Here is a 24,895-nt window from a genome sequence, read left to right on the forward strand (position 1 = left end):
GGCCAAAGGGCTGGGGAAAACTAATTCCTTTAGTTTTCCATCAACATCCTTGTATTTTTTACTTTAGAGAAAAATTATTTCAGAGAGTTGATTTTTGTGTCAAAAATACACTTATGAATAGAGACTCTTAAAATTAAGAAGCTATACTTTCTCCCATTCTACAGAGTATCTCATGCAAATAAAGGATATTTTCCTTTTTGTCAAAAGAGAATAATTTCTATTTTTTAAATGCAAATATATTTCTTTAATGAAGAAAAGTCAGTGGGTGTTTACCTGGTCATCTCTGTTCCCCCCCCTCCCTTCCTCTGATGATCTCTCTCTCTCTCTCTCTCTCTCTCTCTCTCTCTCTCTCTCTCTCACACACACACACACACACACACGTTGTGGGCAGTTTCATTTTGCAATGATATTTGTTTCGTATCTTTTCAGGAAAGAACCCTTTCGGAGTTGCAAGTCAGGAAAAGCCCGAGATTTATGGACTTGGAAGTGCCTTGTTTCCCGGGACTCAGAGGGACTTCAGCGCTGAGAGCAGCTGAAGGGGTTAACTTGGGGACTTGGCCGGCTGTCAGTTAAACTTTTTTCTCTGGCTCTGCCCTGGGTTTCCCCTTGAAGGGATTTCCCTCCGCCTCTCCAGCAAGACCCTTTATAAATAAGAGCAGACTTTCTATTTCACTCACACCAGCCTGGCTGGCTTTGGAAGCTGAACACTTTTCCCAGACACTTTCACGTGGGACACAAAGAAGGCTTTGGAGCTTCCATTTCGTCACCCCAGCAGCGACTTGAAATGCCTGAGAAGATGGTCACGATCTCTGGAGCCTCAACGGTACTTTGGATACTGTTTGCAGCTTGTAAGTCCCTGACCTGTTTTACTGGTCCACAGCTTTGGGTGTACTAGAAAGTTTTGCTGTAAAACTAGTTTTGACAGAGCTACAGATGGATGTGTTTTGATACCCTTCTCAAATGTTAACTGAGAAATTTGGATTATATCGGTAGTAGGTCTATCTCTTTAGTATTCTGTACTTGACCACAAAGTCAAACTTAGAAAGTAACAAAATTGCGTTGCTCAATGGGCTTCAAAGTCTGACTGAGCATTCTTCTTCATGGTCAGGATCCCAGCACCTTCCTCAACAGCAACATCTGGGCTTTGGGGCTGCCTGAGGCAATTTAAAAAGTAGATCCCCCCAGGCTGTGTTTTAAACACTGCATTGCTATGCAAGAGAGAAAAAAAAAATACAGCATGAGACAGACCAGAGTAAAGTTCCTTTTTTATTCCCCCCCCCCCTTGCTGTTTTAGCTCAAGCTTTTGAAGTTGAGATCTCCCCTGCATATAAAACAATGGCTCAGATTGGGAACTCCATGTCCCTGACTTGCAAAACCACAGGCTGCGCGTCCCCATCTTTCTCTTGGAGAACCCAGATAGACAGTCCGCTCAGTGCGAAGATGTGGAAAAATGAGACGGCGTCCATCCTGACCATGGATCCTGTCAGTTTTGAGAATGAACACTTTTACGTGTGCACAGTATATTGCGGCTCGGTGAAACAGGAAAGAGGGATCCAGGTGGACATCTACTGTAAGTGCCCCCAAAGAGGTTTGGTTTTCTCTCGATGCTGCTTGAAGAAAATATTAATGATACGTGGAGTTAAGTGTATCTAGATTCTTTGCTAGATAGTTTCAATAAAGCCAGAGACAAGGAGGAGCAAGATGAGAAGAAGAATCCGAATTTTAACCTCTGTGTCTTTGTTTGCTATGAAAAAAAAAATGGTGCCCTTGCCAAAGACTAGCATCTTCTTCGGTCCAATCCTTAGCCGAAATGTGAGCATCTCATAGGCTCTGTTCATTTTTTCCTTTAACCTCTCATCTGCCTGTATTTCTACATGTTCACTTGCTCATGCATCTGAAGATTGATGATGTCTCGCTTTCTGGTATTTTCCATTTACTTATTCTTATGCAACTTGGAGCTTAAGATGTGCTTGCAGACTCAGATTTATGAGTATACAAGCCTCCTCTCTAGACATAACCATAACATCCATGAACATCTCATTCATCTAACACTGATAAAGTTGAGAATTCTTGTTGTTGTTGTTGTTGCCATAAAGCCTTGGTTTTTCCAGCCCAAAGGATTTTCATCTAATAAATTAGATTTGTCTCAGGAATATGAACAGGTACCCATATTACACCAGCCTACCTCAAACACATCCCATCCCTATCCTCAACTCAGCAAATAGAACCAGCAAAGGGGAGGGGGATAGTGAATCCTATAGAAACGGTTTGTCTTTGGTTATAGACAGCATCTCTTCCCTCACCCCAGAACGTACTCACATAGGCATTTCTTCGCGTTTGATTCATCCTCTAACTACCTTGGTTCCTTCCTACTGTGCTGAAGCCTGCCTTTGTCCATTAACCTTCACTGAAATTTCAGCAAGCTTCTTGTGGAGCTGGGCTTCCCAAGCAGCTGCGCTTGGCCGGCTGCTTTCAATTACCCTGGCTGTGTATGCATAGTTTATGTCTGGGCAGCCTCCTGAGCTCCGTGCAAGGTCCTGTTATATAAATATCGGGAAGAATGGCAAGTTCTTAGGTTACCTGTCATGAAACGTGTGGATGCCAGGCACATTTCCTGAAGACCGTGACGGACATAAATAATTGAAGGGGAAATTTAAAATACTATGTTTTTAGATAATAAAGCATTTTCAGTTCCTTTGCCTTAACCCACAAGTACAGTACTGTTGGAGAGTTAAAAAAGAGAAGTGAGGAACCTTCTGGATTTAATTATGTAGCCTGTTTTTTTTTTTTTCCTGCAAGAGAGCCTGTTTCCCATTGTATTTAACAGTTCAGTCTCTATTCCACATTTGACTGTAATATTCTGTGGTACTGGGGTGCCAATGACACCCCATCATGATATATGCATCATATACATATGTATATGCATATGAAAAACTGTGTAAACGGGGGAGGGGCAACGTGCTGTGTTCCACTGTGCCGGTGGGTTCAATAGAGTGCTGGTCAGAACACAGAGTTCGGCTTTTGGGGGAATGAATCCAGTATGGAGCACTCTCTTAGGAATGAATGCCTCTCTGGTGGATGAATTCTTATCAGAGATCCCATTTTCAGAAGCCAGTCCCCCCTTAAGGTCATTCTCTTCATTCTGTAGGCGGTCTTACACAGTGAAACTCCTTTACAATGTCATTCTGAATGCTGGGTTTCTCGTCTAGAACTGTACCTGCACTAACATAAGAGAACAGGGTGTAATATGTCTCTGGAATTGCATTGCAGAGTGACAGACGCATGAGCTTTGCTCCCCCACCTCACCATGCTGCGTGACAGAGGCTGGCTCTGCAATCACACTATGTCCAAGCTTCCTTATCTATGAAATGTGGCCTCTGTCACCCAGTGTTACAGCAAAGAGAGAGCAAAGCCCTTTAAGTTACATCTATTGCAGAGTTTCAATAGATTTTAGGCTTTTCGTTCTTCTTTCCTTCAGTAACACATACTTTTTAACAGTTACAAGATTAAAACGGAAATGGCCTTTCAAAAGTGGTTAATTCTGATTCGTGATTCCCAAGTCCACCACGAACCGTGACTTGCTATTTAAACAATTGGCTATGCTGAATTAAGCCTAGTATTAACAAAAACATTTGTTTTGACTTGTGTTGTGTTAAAACATTTAGAGATGCTATCAACAGGAGCCTATAAACCTACTTGTGTGTTTGCTTGGCTTTGCAGCATTCCCTAAGGATCCAGAGATTCAGCTGAGTGGTCCCCTGGAGGTTGGGAAGCCTGTCATGGTCAAGTGTTTGGCCTCTGATGTTTACCCATCTGACAGACTGGAAATGGAACTCTTCAAAGGTGACCAACTCCTGAAGACAGAGATGTTTGCAGAAGAGATGGAGAAGAAGTCTCTGGAAATCAAGAGCTTGGAAGTCACCTTTACTCCTGGCCTTGAGGATATTGGGAAGGCTCTTGTTTGCCGAGCTAACTTATACATTGAGCCTGAGCCCCAAAAGAGGGAGACGGGCAACCCACTGCAAGTCTACAGTAAGTACTTGCATGAGGAGCCCTGGTTTATGGGAATTCAGTCCCAGATATGTATTATTTTGTTTATTGTTACAAGAAATGTATCAAATAGATTAACAAGAAACGTGCAGCTTTTACTACATTACTTAAGACATGATTTTATGAATGCTATTGTTAAAAGAATAGGATACTGGGTTTGGGTTTAGAGCGCTTGAGTGTCCTGCCTCATTGTTAGCTGAGTGATGTTAAGACCACAGAATTTTTGCCTTTTATACATTTGGGAGGTTGTTGAGCTGTTCTCTTCATGGTCCTTACTAAAATGTTTATATTGAGGGAACACACAACTGTCTGCTTATTTACTTTTTTTTCAAAATAAATCCATATTTGTAAAAAAAAAAGATTATTCAACTCCTATTCTCCTGTTTATCAAGGAGGAATCAACATAACACTATCTGCTTGGATTGTAGGAAGTGGGCTCAAATGATAAAATTTGTATAAAATTTTATAATAAGCCTTGAAACATTGGTTTCACAGACATACAAAATTTACAAGAGGATTACTTTGTGTGTGTGTGTGTGTGTGTGCGTGTGCGTGTGTACAAGAGTGTGGTGACATGCACACACACGCAGCAGGTGTTAGGGTTTGTCTTCCAGGTTTTGGAGACTGCTGGTGGATCTGAAGCTTCTTCTTATATTAGAATTGTGTCTTTAATTAACTCATGGTGCTCTGTTCAAACTAAAATGTTTTCTACTCTGAGCCCTAAGTTGGAAAGAGTTGGTGTCAAGTACACTAGGTTTACCCAACGCATAATGAGATGGAAAAAAGCTTCTAACAACCTTTTGAGAAACCAGTCAAGATAGGGGCTATTTCTCCTCACAGAATACAACACTTTGAGACAGAGGTATAGTTAAGCCTCTGAAAGCAGTCGGAGAAGAGCATTGCCATTTATCCATAAGAGCACAGGACTAAACTACGACCTTTGTGCAAATGCTAGCTACTTCCAGGAAGATTTCAACTCAGTGAGAGACTTTTTTACGTAATTAATGATATTCAAATGCCAATTTGATGGCCCTGCGTAGGGTGTCTCCCTCAGTAAGTGCTGAAGCTTGGATGTGCTTTTGGCAAAGATTCTTCCTCAGGATTCCAGTTCTTAGGCAAGAGACTGAACCATGAAACTTGAAGGGCTTCTCTTAATTTCCACCTACCTGTGGCTCCCTGAAAACATCAGATATCAAGAACTATAATTAACTGGATAGAAATTAGATTGGCTCATTTTTTTTTAAATGACTCGGTGATTCTTGACTCTCACTTGGCAGGTAAGTTTGTCAAGTTTGTAGAGACACGTAAGTACAGTCTACGAGAGAAATACATCATCCCCATTGGGTGAAGACGACGCTGAATGACAGCTCATATTATGTTCTACCTTTTCAGCCTCTCCCAAGAATACAGTTATCTCTGTACATCCCTCCAGAAGTCTTCAAGAGGGTGATGCTGTGACGATGACTTGTTCCAGTGAGGGTTTACCAGCTCCCGAGATTTTCTGGAGCAAGAAATTAGATAATGGAAATCTGAAGCTCCTCTCAGGAAATGCAACTCTTACCTTAGTTGCTATGAGAACGGAAGATTCTGGAAATTACGTGTGTGAAGGAGTTAATCTGGTCGGGAGAAATAAAGCAGAGGTGGAATTAACTGTTCAAGGTGAGTAGAAGGTGAAGAGGTGCCATCGTTGGGAGCTGAGCAATAGCCACACAATGCCAGTGCTGACAATCTTTCCTTGCCTTTGCTTGACGACCCGTCTGGTAGACATGTGCTTCAGCGTACTTATATATTTAGCAAGCTCACGTTTTTTTGGGAACTCTTTTCTCTCAGAACCTCCACACTGGTTCTTCAGTAGCTCTCGCCATTTCACTGTTGTCTCAGTTCCCAACTTGGTCCCCTTCTCTTGCCCTTTGGATAGGAGCATCCTCACGCTGCTTTACGCAGTCTTCTCACTCCATATAGTCAGCTACATAGCTGTGATTACCGAATACATGCTCCCATTCCAAGTGACCTACTCTTGACCCCTCTACCTCACCATGATTCCCTCTGCCCTGACTGCCTTTCCAGCCAGCCCTCTTGCCTTTGCCTTAGCTTACGGTTTCTCATTTGAGAGTGTGCAAGATTTTCTGAAGCAACGGCATCTCCCCAGACCAAACTGGCCTTCTGGAACTTTATAGAAGCTATCTAGTCTTCAAGAAATAACTAAGGGGTATTTTCTATCCATTTTACAGATGGGAGAATGGAGTCTCAGATTAATAGTGGCCATCAGTTGACTGTACAGCCAATGTTTGCCAAGAGTTCTGCACTCTCCATCATCTGCTATCTCAGTGTTTACCATGTGCTGTGTGGTAGATGAGAAGCCCAGGTGCAATATAACTCATCATTTTTTTTTTTTTTTGCACATGGTCGAATGGCTTGTTGCTGCCCTTACAGAGTCCTCTTAAATCAAAATCCCATGCTCTTTCAATTATAGCTAACATTTCAGCTGGGCAATCAAAATTATTGTGTATACATTGTGTATGGTGTGGTATTTTGGTCTATTTATACACCAAGGAGTGGCGAAATCAAAGTACATTCTTTAGTAAGAGCAGAAAAATGTATGCATTTGAATGTGTATGTTCATTAAACTGCAAGCTTCTCAACTCAGAACCCAGGAACTCACTGTGTTTGTGTGTATGTCTTTGAAGTAATGAGTGAGTGGCTAGAATGGCATCCGACACACAGGAAGTGTTTAACACATGTTAGCTGAATTAAAGCATAAACTATAAACTTGGACAATACATTTCTAAACCCATGAAAACGTGGATTTTAAGTTTAGATAAAGAAGAAGAAAGTAGAATTTGAACATCATCAGCTGATTAGCTCAGGTGCGTGATTCCTATTCCCACATGGTCAGAGAAGATGTATGGCTAAAAGTGTGGGAGGCTCAGTGTCTATTCTAGACTAGTTGCATCCCATATGCTGGGCCCCTTTTCAATGGGGCAAAGGAATCATTGTGTTCTGGGCTTGTATTATAGTGCATGAGTGACTAACAGCCTCAATTGACCGTGCTAAAGTTGGAAGGGTCTTTTGGCCCTTTCAAGGGCTTCTCCCCAGCAGCTCCAGGCACACACAGTGAGGGATGTCAGCTCCTTGCAGGCAGGAAGTGAATCTCCTGATAAGTTCCTCATTCTCACACTGGTATAGACGGAACTTAGATAACTTGGTAACTGTTATGAATAATTTTCTCAAAAATCCAATAGCATGTAATTTATTTGGAGGTAATTTGAGAAGAAACTTCTTTGAAAAAAAATAATACTATACCACAAATACACAAACTAAAAGAAGAAAAGCTACTTTTCCTGGTACAGAAAAGAACCACATAAAATGGAGTATATTTTTATTGTGTGCCGAGATTTCCTCCTGTGTCTGGCTTGGTAGAGCATTCTAGTGATTTTCTTTGGAGATTCATCTGTCACGTGCTGAGTTGCCCAACCACTTCCAGGATTTTCAGAGGAACAACACCAAGATTCAGAATTCTTTCTCTCAAGATATGTCATTTCATCCAAGACTGTGTGCCTGGAAGTTAAGAACATTTTTGGATGCTTGAGTCTCGGGTGTTTGTCCTGATCACTTAGCTTTCTACCCGGAATAAAGTCTTTTGAGAATGCATCAAACATATTTGATGCCACCTTAATGCCGACATCATTCTTTTGCTCTCAGTGTGATGCTGTGTGATCCTCAAAAATAGTATTTTATATTGGACTTCCATTATATAGATGTATATGAAGGATTAAGGATAGTGCATTTTGGTGCAGTTTCTCCTGTAATCATTTTAGATCTCATTTTATCTCACATGAGGACAACTTGACTTAGTTGTTGTAGGAAGAGAAAAACTGGGCTCTCAAGTCAGACCCATCTTACAGCAAGTCCCAGTTACTCCACTTGCAAATTTAGCTCAAGCCACTGAGCACTTCTGAGTCTAATTGTCTTAAAGAAGAAAACGGCGTAAAGGACAGAAGAAGAGCAGGGTAAAATACAGGAGCAGAAGAATAAGAAAGTAGCAAAGAAATAATAGTACCAGTTAATTACTCTTCTGGGAATTAAGAGAGATGATGCATGCATATAAAGCAGAATGCAGCATGCTTGACACACAGAAACTGCTGGATAATTTGAGGTCCTCTTCAACCACAGTGACTTGATGGACTACATAGAGCAGAGATTGGCTTATTGCTTTGAAAAGATGCCAACCACGTTCTTGACAAATTGTTATCTACACTGATTCTGGCAGCCGGAGTCAACACAGCATCATGGGTTCCTCCTTCAAAGATGTGCTCTTATTCCTGATGGCTCCAAGATGGAAAGGACCAATTTTTTTCTTGGCACAGAGAGTCGTTGAATAGAGATCAAGGAAGAGAAACATGGAATATGGGAATATGACGCAATAAGAAAAGAATCTTATCTGTTACTCATCTTGCTCTTTCTTTCTTTCTTTTTTTTTTTTCCTCTTCAGAGAAACCATTAACTGTCGACATCTCCCCCGGATCCTGGGTGGCTGCGCAGGTTGGAGACTCAGTTGTACTGACATGCGCTGTTGTTGGCTGTGACTCCCCCACTTTTTCTTGGAGGACTCAGACAAACGGTTCCCTTAACGGGGAGGTGAGGCGAGCGGGGGCCACGTCCACACTGACACTGAGCCCCGTGAGCTTTGAGAACGAAAACTCTTACCTGTGCACTGTGACCTGTGCTCGGAGGAAACTGGAAAAGGAAATCCAGGTGGAGGTCTACTGTAAGTGCTTTTCAAAATGGATGACTCATTGATTGCTTCCCTTTCCTCTTGTTCCTTTGGAAGAAAAGGGATGTGACTGTGTAAGGAAATCCATTTGTGCAGAGAGAGGTTTGGCATCCCTCGATCTCTGAACACTGTTGGATGCAATACAGTTGGTCCCGCTCTCCAGTACATATTGCATTTGTTTACAGACACGCGCATACTGAGTGACTGGTCCTACTCTCCTCGTGCACGTGAGCATGCCCCATGCTATGCTTCCCCCACTGCCACATGTATATAGGGTGTATGGAGGGGGTGAGTGAGAGCAGCCAGGGCCTTGCGTCCATTCAGATAAGGACTCGGTGAGGGGGTGACTGCCTCACCTACTCAAACTGGGGGTGAACTCCAGCGTGCCTTTTGTTTTGTTTCATTTTGCTTTGAAATGTGGGCATGGACTGCTGGGCTTTACACACACCACGAGAGCGCTCTGCCATTGAGTTACAGCTTCAACCTGCCAGCCCAGGGTGTTTTGTGTTTTGCTTTTCATGAGCACTTTAAAAAGTCTTTATTTCTCTTTCATTTTTGAAAGATAACCTTATTGTGTGTAATATTTATTATTTTAATAGAACAGAAAATAACTGGTCCCTTGCTTTGTTTATATTCAGCCCCCTGTTATGGTGTCTCAACCCTTCTCCTCCCACCCACTATCCCCGTTTCCTTCCCAAATAGTCAGGCTTCTGATCAGATATAGTATTCATTTTATTGTACGTATATAATACATTTAAAATAATGCATCATATATTACTATATATGATAAATGCCCTGTGCTTGATATAGTATACATAATAAGTATATTATTTTAAAATAAGCATATAATATGTTAGATAATATTAATATTTTTTTCATGAAAGAAGGAGTGGGAAGCCTATGGGGATGGGAAGCAGCCATCGAGGTGGGGGGAGGGAGAAATAGGGGAAGCAGTCTATTGTTTTAAGGCAGACTTGAAAAGCTGATCTGCAGGATTCGGGTGAGGGGACAATAAGAAAGAGTAGTGGGCCAGAAATGGAGATAGGTTTTATTTAGTCTGAGTATGGGATGGTTTTAATACGTAACTGCTACAGAACCGAGAGTCAATAGCATCCTTTAAAACGGATCTACACAGTGAACAAATGACACGCCTTCTCCTGTCTCCCCCTTGCTGTCACCTTAATAAAATCCTTCCCAACCTCCAATCTCCATGAATTTCACGTGGCTGGAAGCCCTCAGTCTACACTGAATGAGGAATGAACTTTATAGCAACCTTGTGACTGCAAGGTTATTTTGCAGAGAGAGTGGGGTTGCCCTGCTTTACTCGTCAACCCAGAGAACATATTGTAAAGTTCTCCCATCTAAAACCCTGCAAAACATGTGCTAACTTTCAGGATTTTCTTTAGAGTAAGAGTGTGCCTGTTAAGTGAGTTAAATCTCTCAAAAGGAGGGTAAACTTTATTGCTTTATCATATTACCCGGAGTCCTGGGTCTGCTGATGTAGGCACATTCCCAACAGAAGTTGGAACAGTGTGACAGCATATTGCATTGTGGGTGTGTTTGAAAATTTACCACGTTAAGAAGGTTTTACTTATGGAAAAAATGTTTAGCTTTTTTAGGTATCATTTTTATGCTGATAGTTATTTTGGTGTCATTTTTGTTCATTTACATAGGATGTCTTCTAAATGTTTTGTAGATGAGAGAAAAACGACTCAGATTCTAAATAATACAGTTAGGATAGTTCTTTTACATTTTCTTATTGATGTTTAAAGTTATCAAACAAGCAAGTGCGTTCATCATGGCATCTTCATGTGTTTGTGTCAATTATGCTTTCTTCTTAGTTCATCCCCTTTCTCATTGCCCTCTCCATGTCTCCCTCCTCTTTAACTGCTTCAGTCTGGCTTTCACATATGTGAGAAAACATACAATATTACAATATTTAGTCAGTTCTTTCCTTCCTTCATTCATTTCTTCGTTCCTCCCTTCCTTCCTTCCTTTCCTTATTTTCTTTTTTTTTGGGGGGGGGGGAGGTAGGTTTTCTCTGTGTAACCTTGGTTGTCCTGGAACTCACTCTATAGATCAGGCTGGCCTGGAACTCAGAGATCCACCTACCTCTGCCTCCCAAGTGCTGGGATTAAAGGCATATGCCTTCATGCCCAGATGTAGTTTTATTCTTAATTACAAGAGTTACCCAATTGGGAAGAAGAGAAAGAGCCCTGTGAGTTTGAGGCCAGCCTAGTCTACATAGAGAGTTCCAGGCTGACCTAGGTCCTGTCTCAAAAAAAAAAAAAAAAAAGGAAGAAAATAATTTCTGAAAAGTATTTAAAACTCATAACCTAAATTTAGTCAAAAAACAAACTATCCAAATTTCGATATACTGTCCAAATTGAAAGCTGCACTGTGAGTCTCATTTGAGACTGAAAACCTGTAGCCAAGACTCCTAGGTCAGAGGACAGATTTTGACTAGGTCTGATATAAAATGAAAAGTCTCAATTCGTCCCTGTAAGTTTCTTTGTCTAGAGATAAAATAAGTTAAATAATAACCATGTAATCAGGCTTCTCAGAAAGGAGAAAAATGAAAGCTGGGGGGATTAGTTCATATTTAGTAGTCACTATATCATGACCAAGATCTAAAACATTTAAATTATAAAGTGCATTGGTAAGATGGCAGGGGTCGTGTGCCCTTAGAGAAGGACAGGCAAGATGGCATCATTAGAAGAGAAAAATAAGAAGGAAAAGCATCTATTATTCATTGACTTAAAATACTTAGTATTTTGTCCCAATTATTTACAATTAATATTGTACATGTACTGTTATAGCCAATGGCACTATTCACGTCCATACTCTTCCCAGCTGATCAAAAGCTGCCACTCTGAGGCCTTTGCATGTAGTGTTGTCTGACCCAATTTTCCCTTGACTACCATATATTAACATTTTTTTTTTGCTTGATATTTGCAGCATTTCCCGAAGACCCAGAAATTGAGATCAGCGGGCCCCTTGTGCACAGGAGGCCTGTCACCATAAACTGCACAGTTCCTAACGTGTATCCTTTTGACCATCTGGAGATTGAGTTACTGAAGGGGGAGACCTCGCTGAAGAGTAAACACTTTAATGAGGAAATGGGCATAAAATCCTTAGAGACCAAAAGTTTGGAAATGACCTTCATCCCCACCAGTGAAGATACTGGGAACGAGCTTGTTTGCCTGGCTAAGTTACACAGTGGCCAAATGGAATCTGAACCCAAACAAAGGCAGAGTACACAGACTCTTTATATCCAAGGTAAGGACATCCATGGGGCAGCCACAACTGAATGTGGATTTCTTTGTTGTGTCCACTAGGTAATAGCTAACGGAAGGTTAACAATGAAAACCTCTGTGAAGAAAACGGAAAAGAAAATTCAAGATAGGAGTGATGATAACAAACCATCTTCCATAATATAAGAGAAATCATTTATTTATGTGTGATTCTATGTGTTAGCATTCAGGAATGGGCCAGCCAGGCAGCTGCTCAGCCTCAGAGAGAATCAGTAGAGCTCAGTTAGTCATCTTCAGCCCGGCTAGCAGCTGGCTTGTCACAGGTAGTGTCACTTAAGTGTCTGAGCCTTATGACCTTGCCCCAACCTGTTGTTTCTTAAGTGTGGTTAGGTTTCCCCCAGGGAAGGGAGCCTAGATTTACTCTCCAGAACACTGCTGAGAAAAGGTGGTGGTGATGTCAGCCTCATAAAGGCCTGCCAGGAGCACTTCCCCCAACCCATGTCCGTCTATAGACTTCCTATTGGGCAAATGATCAACCCGGGTTCAAAGGGTAGCCGACTGTTTTTCTTATTCACAGGGAATCTTCCAGTACATCATGCTCTGTCCATACATATCACTGACCTTTAAGTCTCTCCCCAATACCCCTTCGTGTGTGTGTGTGTGTGTTTCTAAAGCGTTCTACTCCTTTCTCCCTGAGAAACGGGGTCACTTCTCTCTCACCCTGGCTCTTCTTCACAGGGTCTCATAGAGGCTTCTAATCCACCATGTCACTCAGACACTACACACTACACTGACTTTCTGTGCTTTGACATCAGTTTCTCCAGCACTTTCTGCCATTGGAAAATATCCACACTTCGTCTGGGTTCTAACTCTCACTGTGTCTCCTCCACAGAAACTTCTGGGCGGGCTATCACAGTTTACAAACTATGCTAATCCAGATCCCTTTGCCAGGTTTTACAGCGTTGTCCAGACTCTTTGGAATTCGAGGCATAAGAGAGTCAAGCTAAGTGTCTTTTCCTTTTCAGTTGCCCCCAAGGAAACCACCATCTGGGTCAGTCCTTCTCCCATCCTAGAGGAGGGCAGTCCCGTGAACCTCACCTGCTCAAGCGATGGCTTTCCAGCTCCAAAAATCCTGTGGAGCAGGCAGCTGAATAACGGGGAATTGCAACCTCTTTCTGAAGATACAACGCTCACCTTAATGTCTACAAAACTGGAAGATTCTGGCATTTATGTCTGTGAAGGGATTAACCAGGCTGGAATTAGCAAAAAATCAGTTGAACTGATTATCCAAGGTAAGTAGAGAAAGACTTTTAAATTATTAATAGCTAGTACATTTCCTATTGAGTTACCAATGGTGAACAAGGTCCTCTTTGAAAACAAAACCTTTCGGGGCTAGAGAGATGGCTTAGCAGCAAGGAGTGCCGACTGCTCTTACAGATGATCCGGGTTCTGGTCTCAGCACTCACAACTGCCTGTAACTCCAGCTCCAGGGGATCTCATGTCCTCTCCTTGTTTCCATGGTCACTGAAGGTACCCTCACACAGACACACACAAATACATATAGTTCAAAAATAAAAATAAATCTTAAAAAGAAAGAAAAAAAAAAGAACCCTCATTTCAAAATTGTTTTTATGTGCAAAAAAAAAAGTAAAGTAAAAAAATAAATTAAAAAAAAAAAATTGTTCCTTGATGCTCCTGAGATGAACTCTCATTTCAGGTCAAATCACTTGCCCTAAAATCCTATTCTCCTCGAATGAAATGCTCTCCCTAGAAGCTAAGCTGAAAGTTCAGGGACACTTATGAGATTGTGGTTTTGGTGAAGAAATAAGGGTAGGGAATTACTTAGTATCAAAACCATCACATTGGGTTTAATGGGATCCCGAGAAGCAAGTCCCAAGAAGCTGCCTAGGATTTGTTTAGAAGCCCAAGAGGGTACCCTTTGTAAATTCTGAGATTAAGGATCACAGTCACTGTGCCCATGGGCCTCTCAGCCCGTTGGCACAGAATCACTAGGGCAAATAGAGATATAGGTGTCCCTTCTCAACGATAAAGACCTCAAATTGAGAACACAGCAGTTTCTGCTTGGCATATTGAAGCCTTGGACTTTAATGAACAAAATTATAAAGTCATCAGCTTTCATTTTACCCATGTTTTCTCTCTGGGGACACTGGGGTTGCGCTCTTTTGTATCCCGTGCTATTATTCCTTTTAAGGGGGGTGTTGGGCTTTGTTGTGGTCACTTCCTCATGCCACTGAGGTCTTTAATTCAAAGGAAGAACCTGGGAAGGGAATCATATATAATCTCAAAGAAAACTTTTAGGAGACTTTCAGGCCAGCCTGGACTATACTGTGGGACCATCTGAAAGAAAAGGAAGCCAGAGTATGGTTGTCATTGCCCTGTGGTCCTGGAGGAGGACACTCAAAGTGACAAAACAGATAGTCTTAAGCAAGTGTTTATAAAACAGACACTGGGTGTTCCCCTCTAAGGCTTATTACATTAATAGAAATGTTCTACCTCAATTGAGATCAACCAAGACCTTGAAATTTGATAATTGGTAACTACATTCTTAAAGACAGCTTAAAGAATGGTATACATCTTAATTTCCTAGTCAGGGAGCACCTAGCTCATAAGGCTTATGCACTTCAAGGAAAATTTTGGTGAACAATGTGATTTTTTAAAAAATATTTTTTTTTCACATCTGATTTTACACCTGCTTATTAAATACCTAATTTTTGTCCTTGGCTGGGTAAAGAATCGTGGTAAGGACAGGAAAGAAGCCTGAGACACGAAGCCTGAGACACGTCTTCTCTTGCTTACAATGTGATCCTTTAGAATTGAGCAAATGCCCGGCCTCTTGGCTTGCTTTCTTTACAGCTCAGGCAGAAGGCATCGCCAACAGTTTGGCAGCGGCTGCCGAGGTTCTTAGTCAGAATGCGATGGCTGTACCCTCCGCTCCAGCCACACTAACTGTCCGTTCTCTCTTCAGGCTCTCCGAAAGATATACAACTCACAGTCTTTCCCTCTGAGAGCGTGAAGGAGGGAGACACTGTCATTATCTCCTGCACCTGTGGAAGCGTGCCGGAAACGTGGATCATCCTAAAGAAGAAAGCCAAGACAGGAGACATGGTATTAAAGTCCGTTGATGGCGCGTACACCATCCGCAAGGCCCAGCTCCAGGACGCTGGAGTGTACGAGTGTGAATCTAAAACCGAAGTTGGCTCACAGTTACGAAGTTTAACCCTTGATGTAAAAGGTTAGTTTCATATATACATATAATTTTAAGCATTCAAAGTATCCGAGGAGAGCAAGCAGTTTCTACTATCAGACGGGTGTTGGCGAAAGAAGACTGAAATCCATGCTAACTGGTTGCTTCTTAATGTTTCTTGAACTATTCGGGCACAGCTGTTCCAGCCTGTAGCGTTTAGCCAGGAAGTGGGCACTAATCATCAGTGAATGTGGAATTCCCACTTGTTATTTTTTTCCCCCAAAGTTGCCAATTCATCACTGATTTCTGAGGTCTTAGATTTGCTAAGTGTTTAGCCACATTTTACAGCCTTTCCCCTAGGGTAAAAGGAAAAATAAGGAACTGGGATTGGCACAGCAGAAAAAAGTCCTCTCCCCATCTTGCCCACCCCCCCTTCCCCCGGGGGGAAGGAGCTCTGTTTTCAGAGGACAGAAAAACTGCGTATTTTCTGCCTGGCTCTTTTGTGAGGATGCTAATTGGGGATAGTGGCCTGGATCCTAAACAGGATCTCTGGATTTCATAAGAGCTTCCTTTGAAATCCGTGCCCCAGTTGTCCGACTTTAACCTGATAAAGAGGAAAGGGGGGTGGGGGGTGGAGAGGGGGGGTTCAACCCCATCAGAGACATATTGGCACTCCTCAATTTCCTGTTCTCTCTTGTGAGTGCCTGCTAATTTTATTGATGCCAGCCTTGACTAACGAGCCTCCGACCCTTTGTATACCAAGGGGCTGTTGAATCTTGAAATCCAGTCTGGTAGAGAGAATGGTACTGCTAATGGATGCCAACTCTGAGGAGCTCAGGCATTGACCATAGAGTTAACCAACCACATATCAGTGCAGAGAAAATCTGAACCCAAGTTAAAAATTTTACCAGTCTGTCCAAATTTCTCAAGATTACAGATCTTTGAATACATTTTTTTTCTGTCTTTACAGTACCTCTTCAAAACATATTGATACATTCACTTAGAGATGTTTTTAAAATGGGGAAATAACATACTTATATGTCAAACTTCTGGTCACCAACCTGCAGTGATTTTCTTTCCTGAAAACGTATGATCTGGGCAAGGAAGCCACCATGTGTTCAAAGAATGGGACACGGTGTGTGTCACCGTTGCCTCCAGTGATCTCAACTAGGAGTAGACTGAACCCCATTCCTTTCTGTTTTCCTTAATCCTTGGCACCTCTGGCTAGCCCTAATGTAGCCTAGCCACAGGAAAAGGGACCCTTAAGATTCCTGTCATCCTATGTGTGCATGGCTGTTTCTCCTCAAGACCATGAAAACTGTTTCTTCCCTCTTTAACTTTCTCTTTCACATGTTGTCTTTTTTAATTGTTTAATTAATCTCATGTGTATTTACTACCTTTAATTTATCCCTTAAACGAACAATGAGAGCGGGTTGGTCACACAGCTGGATATTCATGCTTCCACATACAAAGATGGTTTCAAATAGCCGAGTAAGAATAAAGACCCAAAGTTGACCTGTTTCTCACTCTGGAAAGACTAGTTTTCCTTTGTATTTAGCTGAACATTTATATTTATTTTGTCTTGTTTGGTTTTTGCTTAAATGTAGTCCATTGATCTGAGTGATGAGGATTCTTTAAAACTTTAAAGGCTTATATAATTAATAGGAAAAATGTGCTAGAATATTGCCCTAGCAACTGACTCAATTTTGAGTTTTTTAACAGATGTCTGAAGGACAAGCTGAAAGGCAAAGATAATAATTGAATTGTAAAGAAAACGAAAACAGAAATACCTCCTAGTGTGTCATCAATATTGATATCTAACCATAATTATGATGAGTATTCCATTAAAATATTACCCTTAGATCAATTCTACCAAAGGAAAGCAGAAAAACGAAGCCATTATCATGGTACTGAAAGTGAAGCATCATTTTCCTCCTTCAGTAATTTGAGACAGCTCTCTCCTGTGGTGCTAGTGAGTCTTTTCTACTTGAGTGACTTTCTGTGTTTTGAAAGCCCCGGAAGGAATGTAGCGATGCCTCAGATCAGATGGCTAATTCCTTGAAGGACTCAGACAACATGCCCTTACATTTATTAAAATGTAATTGTGAGACCACACCGTGGTGGGCAAAACAAACAGAAGCCATGCTCTCTGGAGATGCTTTTACGGGGCTTAGATGTTGAGGGGTTGCAGATGTCACATGCTTTCTTAGGAGATTTTCTATTGTCATTTTTAGTACTACATTTATGGCTGTGTGGCAAAATAATAGGATTTAGGAAGAAAAGCTTTATTAGTACTCAATATTTTGGGGGTTACTCTGTGTACCCAGTAGTGTCTTCAGGGATGGCTAGTTCTGAGCACCTCATCCAGACATAACTATGTTTGTAGAATTTGCAACCAGGAAAAGAAAACAAGTTTAACAGGTAAATGCATGGATAAATGTTGAACTGCAAGCTCTTAGGGGAATATGAAAGTGGTTGGATTTTGAGGGAATATTGGAGTATTAATCTATGACAAGGGAGATGTGGGTCAGGGAACTCACTCTCTGAGTAACTAAGACATTTACTTATCTGAAGACCATCAGTAGATCAAGAGAGGTTGTCCGTGCTGGAGGGGGATAATCTGTAAAAGATGCTTTTGCTTCAGACACACAGAAGGCTGCATATAAGAGCACAGCAATCGTCAACAAGAGTGCCCTGTCTTGGCCACACTCTCCGTGTTAGAAAGATGGTCTTGGAGCCCTAGTAGGCATTTCAATTCATGGCAATAAGTGTCAGGGGCTTTTGTTAGCTATTTCTGATTCCTGTTCTTATAAAACAGATCACGAAAATGTGTGCTTTCCCTTCCGTTTTCCACCCAAAGCCATCTTTTAAAATCCAAGTCTGTAAAGCCAAGAACTGTTATCTTCGTACCTATCATGAGCATAGCAACCATGAGCTACTTATTTGGATATTTCAGGGGGAAAAAAATGTGTCTGATAAGTCTCAATGGTCCTCAGCACAGCTTTTACCCCTTGCTCTTTGAAGAGCTAGCCGTACTGTTACAATAAAACACACACTGTGATTGAATTATTTCCTTTGGTACTGGACATTAATTGCATCCATTTGGTTATTTTCCAGGAAGAGAAAATATTTTTTCTCCCGAGCTCCTTGCCCTCTACTGTGCCTCCTCCTTGATAATACCTGCCATCGGGGTGATCATTTACTTCGCAAGAAAAGCCAACATGAAGGGCTCGTACAGCCTGGTAGAAGCAGAGAAATCAAAGGTGTAGCCAACATCTGAAGTGTTCCAGAAAAGACACTATTTATAATCCCCCGATCCTTCCTAGTCTTTATCATCCCACCACCAACCCCCCACATAAACCAAGCTAAGTGTTCAGATTTCCCAGAACTCTTCTCAGTAGAGAAGGAAAAGAAGTGGATGTTTGAGCCTTCGCTGAATGCAAGAAGCCAGCCAGAACTGTTCTTCTTGACAAGTCCCTGTCATTGAGGTGAAGTGACTGGAACAGTCCCATGATGTGTATATAAATAGCAGAATTTGTATATATGTAAAATAAAATTATGTCATAGAACGGTTGTTTAGAATAGCAGCACTCCGTAGGCCGGTCAGAACATAAACAGTGTTGCTCGGACTGACTGTTGTAACTTAATGCATCTTAGAAAAGTTTAATATTAATATTGATTAGGCAGCTGACCAGTGCCACCTTCTCTTAATATTTTGTTTCCTTCAAACTAATTTTATTCCTATGAATTTTTATTGACAGTGATTTCATGTTTTAGAACAAAGCCAGGGTTTTATATTTTTATAGGCAAATGATAAGGAAGGCACTGGGTTGACTTTCAGGTACTATATTCCTAATTCATGGCAGACTGAATAGCCAGTTTTCTCTGCATGGTACTGTATGGTACGGGGACATGCTTCTTCATCGGGATCTTGTGTAATGAATGACTAACATGGTTTAAAATGTGGCTTCTTTGACTCATCTTTTGTAAACAGTATAAAGTGAAACTTTCTGAACATGGAAGACTTGGGTCTCATATGTTATAAACTGTGTCTGCCGCCTTTCGTTAATGGCTTGCTCTTCAGGAATTGTCAGTTATAAGAGTAAAAACCTCAAACTGGTAACAATACAGATACTCCAAACACGCTCTTCAGACTACCTTTATCAAAATAACCATAAAAATCCAGTAAAATAAACAGACTTATTCATATCATCGTAACTTAGTGAGTTAAGGTCTATAGTTTGGGATTCTTGGAATCTGCAACAGTTAAATGTAAAGCTAACACTATACCCAATAGATGATATATACAGTAATCTGGCAAAGAACAAACACTTAAGTACATGCTGCAAAGCCTCAGAGACAACACTCTATTATTTTCCAGGTCAGCTTGTATGCTTAGTACAGGTAGCAATTCTCTTCCCACTGAGCCAGTAAGTCCTGAATTATGGGTTAATCGTTTTCTTTCTCTGAAGGTTTTATGCTGTATACAGTACATTCTAAGTAGTACATTAGTTTGCTAGGTTTTGAACCTTGCTTTGTGACTTTATTCTTTCGTTCAAACTTATCTTCTTGCACAATTCAACCATGCTGTTGTATCCAGTTATAGGTCACACATTTTCACTGCTCTCCAATGGTCTACTCTAAGACTTTTTTTAAAATCGTTTCTTATTTATCCACCCTTTTCTTAATAGCTATTTGTGATGTTTTCATCTTTTCTGATATGAGAATAAGCTTCTGCAAACATTATTGTAATGTGATAATTTGTGAACATTGCTGTGCTTTCTCTAGAGCTTGTACCTGTCAGTCAGTATTCTGGGAGGTAGCATGTGTGCACAGTAAAATTCAAAGGGAAGCTAGTCCTTTCGGAAGTAGTTCCCTAACTTCTCCTTCTACCACAGCGAATAAGAATTCCCACCAATGCTCTCCCCCTGCCCAATGTGGTGCCATCTGACTTAATTTATTTATTATTAATTATTATTTCTCAGCATGGATTAAAATTAAATTGACCTGATCATCAGTGAATTTAAACATATTTCCATATAGTTAAGAATGTTTTTATGTTTAGGATAATTTGAGCTTTCTTCTATAAAATATGTACACGTTGGCCTTTTTTGCTAGAGGATATATTTTATTAATGTATAAATACATACAAATACCCTTTTCTTTTTTACTAGTCCTTTGATTTCTTCTTATAGTTACTCAGCTGTTCCACGTACTTCATTACCCCACTTGTGACCTACACATTCACTTGCTTTGGGGTATTTTGGATAATAACTTAAATTTTATCACACTCAATGTATTTTTTATTTTGACTTATGAGTTCTGTCATAGTTAAGAAATATTTTTTTTTTCTGCTCAGAGGTAGAAAATCTACCATCCTAGCTCCGAAAGTTTTGTTAGTTTCACATACACAAGTCCTGTGAAAGCTCAAGTCAGATTTCAAGTCAGCATTGAGAGGGGCATAGAATCCTGCCCCTTGCAGAATAGCTATGGGTAACTGAGAGTTGGTGGGAGAAGGGAAAATCGTCTTCTCCAGGAAAGAGCAAGGCAATTCGTTATCTAATTACAAATGGTCCATCCTGAAAACATCCATACGAGTAACATTATATAGACTGAAAAGGTTATATTAGAAATATATGTGTATGTACATATATGCATGTAACAACAATTAATGAAAAAAGAGGCAATGGATTTGAAAGAGAGTGAGGAAGTGTATATGAGAGGGTTTGGTGGGAGGAAGGTGAAGAAAGAAGTGATGTAGTTATAATAACAAAAATAAAAGAAAAATTGAAAACCACATACACACAAGATAGAATATTATTATCCTAATAATAACTTTATATAGCCCCTTATATTTCTTTCTCTTTTTTTTGGTGAAACATCAGACAGTCATTCATTTATCTGCTTATTTTTAATAAATCAAGATTTAATAAACAGGGCAATGCAAAGAAGAACACTCCTGGGTAGCTCTCAGGATGTAGGAGAGAGAACACAAGAGCACATGGCAGATCTATGTGCAGGGTCTTAAAAAGCCTGTAGGCAGTCTTGAGCAGTTCCAGGGGAGAAACTGCAGGCTTTCTCGGTGGTGGAGTCTGGAATGGGAGGAGTGGGGCTGGATGGAGCTTCCCAACATCTCAATGCTGACACGGGATGACGTGGGAAGGCGCAAGTCAAAAGCTGGTGGACCCACGCTCAGTGGGAGGCATGGGTGAAGAAGCATTCAGCTAGCTGCCACCCTGTTTCTTGGGGAGGCTGAGAAGGCAGATTGGTAGGAGAAAAAAAATCGATTATTATCACTGTGGGGTCAGCCATGGGCATCAGAAAGACTGTCAGAAAGAATGGAACAGAGAAGTATTGTGGCTGTAAAAAGAGACAAGGGTGAATGAGCGAGACACAAGAGCAGACATGCCCTTCATTAGGACATTTTGGAAAACCAGGTCCCAGTTGCTGGAGAGGTGCCAGCTTGCACATTGAGAGGTGGTGTTAGCACTGATGTCCCAGGAGCTTGGGAGGTGGGGGCCAGTACACCAAATTGAGGGATGATATATTTTTCTACCATTTCTCTGGAGGTGGGGAATGCATCTATCCTATAAAGGTGTCAATAAGAGTTAAGAGATAACAGGGCCTTTTTATGAGGGGTCATGTCGGTGAAATCAACCTGCCAGTATTTGCCCAGTTGGTGTCCTCAGTTGGTGCAGGGGTTGGCATTTCTGGAGGGCCAACCTGGTGCGGGGTTTGGCATAACTGGAAGGCCAAGCATGTCTGGAGCCCCAAGCATGTCTGGAGCGCCCCCCCCCCCCCATGGTTTGGACTTGACACTCTTTCCAGGAACATGCAGGTACCTGTTAAACAATTGGAGGAAATTTTTTTTTTTTACCTTGGTGTCATAGCAAAAGGTTTTGGCTTTGGGTTAAAATTCATGAACATTTTTAGGTCTAAATTCATTGAACAAAAGAGGTTGGCCCAGTGAAGGAGGAGGGAGTTGAAGACACCTGCAGGACTCTATCCCCTCTGTGATGTTAGCCTGTTCTCAAGGGCGAGGAGTTGGCATTTCAGCAGAGCTGAAAAGCAGGAGCCAATAAAACCCACAGATATTTAGTTAGTACTCTATTAGTTTAACAAAACTATATCTATCAATGTTAAATCTTTGAGCCTCCACATTGACCTGATCTGATCTCCAAATCTGAAACCTGTGAATCCTGCATGGAGTGAAGGAGGCACACCTGTCTGTATGTTTAGCAGGATACTTAACTAGTGAGCTGCCAGGCTGGTTGTTGCCTTGGGGAGGTCGGGAGAGAGCTGTTAACTGGCAAATCTGTCAGTACTCCAGTCATTGAACACCATCAGATCGATTTAAGCAGAAGTTAGACAGATTTCCAGCTCCCTAGGCCGCTGTCCCAAGTGTCTTCGTGGGCATTAGGGGATAGAAATACTAAGGCAGTAGTCAGCTGCCAAGCCCAGATGATCTGACAGACTCTCCTGTGGTGTGGAGATTTGGGGAGAGTGACGCGCCCTGACGTGGCAACTTGGGGTAATCATCCCCCCGCCCCCGTGTCCTGTTGTCCTGTCCTGGCAGTGTCTGGGCCACAGTTGAGATGAAAGGCAGTTTTCTGCTTAGTAGCTGACATTGCCACATTTAAAGCAAGCTTCCAGGTGGGAGATCTCTGGCAATCCATTTTCTTGGAGGACATAGTCCCTTGTACTTCTAACTTTGGTAACTTGTGTCTTTCTTGCTTAGATGAGTAGAGGTTCATCCATGGCATGGATCTGTGCAAAGCATTACCTTTTTGTGTTCTTATTTTTTATCTATTGCTTCTTGTTTCCTGTGTTATTGACCTTTGTGCATCTTTATGATTTCACTACCATGCTTTCTTTAGATGGAATTTGCTATTCTTTTACTAGGTTATTTGGGAGGGACCTTAAACTCAACGATCTGGAGCCTTCCAGATTTTAATATAAATAGTAAAGGGATAATCGCGCCATGCAATTAGTTACATGTCACAAACTGTAATGTGCTGTGTTTCATTCCCATTCAATTAAAATTTGTTCAAAATCCCTGTGTAATTTCTTCTTCAGAAAATGAGTTATTTAAAAGTAGGTACCAAGTATCTGGGAACTTCCCATTCAGTTATATTTCTAGTAATTAGCTTTAATTTAATTCCATTTTTAGTCTGGGAACTTACTTCTTATGAAATAAATATTAAGTGAATTTATTGAGGTTTGTAGTATTGTTCAGAATACAATCTTTCTTGGATAGTGTTGAATGTATACTTGTAAACAACACGTGTTCTCTAGCTGTGGGGAGATGACATCATAAAAGCAATCAGTCTTGTCATTTGTTCAATGGTTTTCAAGTTTTGTGCCTGGCATTGATCTTCCGTCTGTCTCTCCAGTCACTCAGACAGCATCATGAGTTGTTCATTTATAGTTTTGAGTTTGATTTTGTCTCTTGTTAAACACAAAGGAAAGCCACCAAAGGGGCTTCAACAGTGAGAGAGGTGAAGCCCAGCCAGAAGGCAGCCACCCAATGGAAAACAGCCAGAGAGAGATGCTGCTATTATCAGCAACTGAGAGAGCAGCAAACTAGAAATGGCCTGAAACTTCATCCACAAGTGAATGGCTAAATCCTACATTTGTACAAAGAGATACTACACTACATCAATAACTAATAAACTATGAAAACTCAGGGCAGCATGAACAAATCTCCTTACTCCAATGAATGAAACAAACTGGAACAAAAAGAATGCATGAATGGGTGGCATATGTCTGTCATAATTTGGTGGCTGCGTATGGTGTCTCCAATGTGCAATCCCAGCATTCAAGAGGCTAAGGCCAGAGAATGAGTTCAAGGTCCACTTGAACTATATGGTTAGTTCAAGGCAAGCTTGGGCTATATAGTGTGTTCTAGGTCAGCCTGGGCTACCTAGTGAGTCCTAGGTCAGTGTGAGCTACAATGTAATGGCCAGATCACATTACTTACATAAATTCTATAAAAAGAAAACTAACTATAGTGAGTGAATTCCACGTCAGTGATTGCTTTGGGACAGGATGCAAAGCACGGAGGCATTAATTGCAAAGACCTATGAAGAAACTTTAGGGAGTGGTGTATGTTAATAATATTAATTTTGCTATCTTCATAGGTTTGTGAACTTTAAGTTGTACAGGTTGTTGGTTGTTGTGCAGGTTGTGAGAGTCAAATCTCTTAAATTTTATTCTAATCTCTGCTCCAGAGATAAGATAATCTGATAAAAAGCAGCGTGAGGAGTAAAGGGTTTACTTGGGTAAAGGGTCAGAATCCATCCATGTGGTCACTAACCTTCCCCCGGAAAGGTAAGAGTCAGGACTCCTATTGAATGTATTGAGGACCTTTAGTTTTCCTGTATGTGAAATTAAGATCTTTGGGGAAGTTAAACTGTAAGGTTCCCTCCAATCCTCAGGCACAAAGATTCTATGTAAACTTACACATATGTCATCAGAACTTAAATTTTCTTCTCTCTCTCTCTCTCTCTCTCTCTCTCTCTCTCTCTCTCTCCCTCTTTATTGTATGGGGCAGCACATGCCACAGAGTGCATGGAGAAGTCATAGAACAACTTGACAGAGTCAGTTTTGTTC

The 24,895-nt window shown here is 41.2% G+C and overlaps 1 protein-coding gene across 1 annotated transcript; it reads left to right on the forward strand.

The window, feature by feature from the left end:
• Window positions 1-561: 561 nt before the first annotated feature.
• Window positions 562-23,728, forward strand: Vcam1 (vascular cell adhesion molecule 1). The gene is made up of 9 exons (XM_041657668.1): window positions 562-848; window positions 1,295-1,570; window positions 3,721-4,032; window positions 5,443-5,709; window positions 8,543-8,818; window positions 11,783-12,103; window positions 13,104-13,370; window positions 15,065-15,331; window positions 18,401-23,728. The coding sequence occupies exons 1-9, from the start codon at window positions 785-787 to the stop codon at window positions 18,550-18,552; spliced, it is 2,202 nt and encodes a 733-aa protein (XP_041513602.1). The 5' UTR covers window positions 562-784; the 3' UTR covers window positions 18,553-23,728.
• The last annotated feature ends 1,167 nt before the right edge of the window (window positions 23,729-24,895 follow it).

The sequence above is a fragment of the Microtus oregoni genome, unplaced genomic scaffold, assembly GCF_018167655.1.
Source record: "Microtus oregoni isolate MIOR12 unplaced genomic scaffold, Mior012 000000F_ref0000247, whole genome shotgun sequence".
Classification (NCBI taxonomy): Eukaryota; Metazoa; Chordata; class Mammalia; order Rodentia; family Cricetidae; genus Microtus; species Microtus oregoni.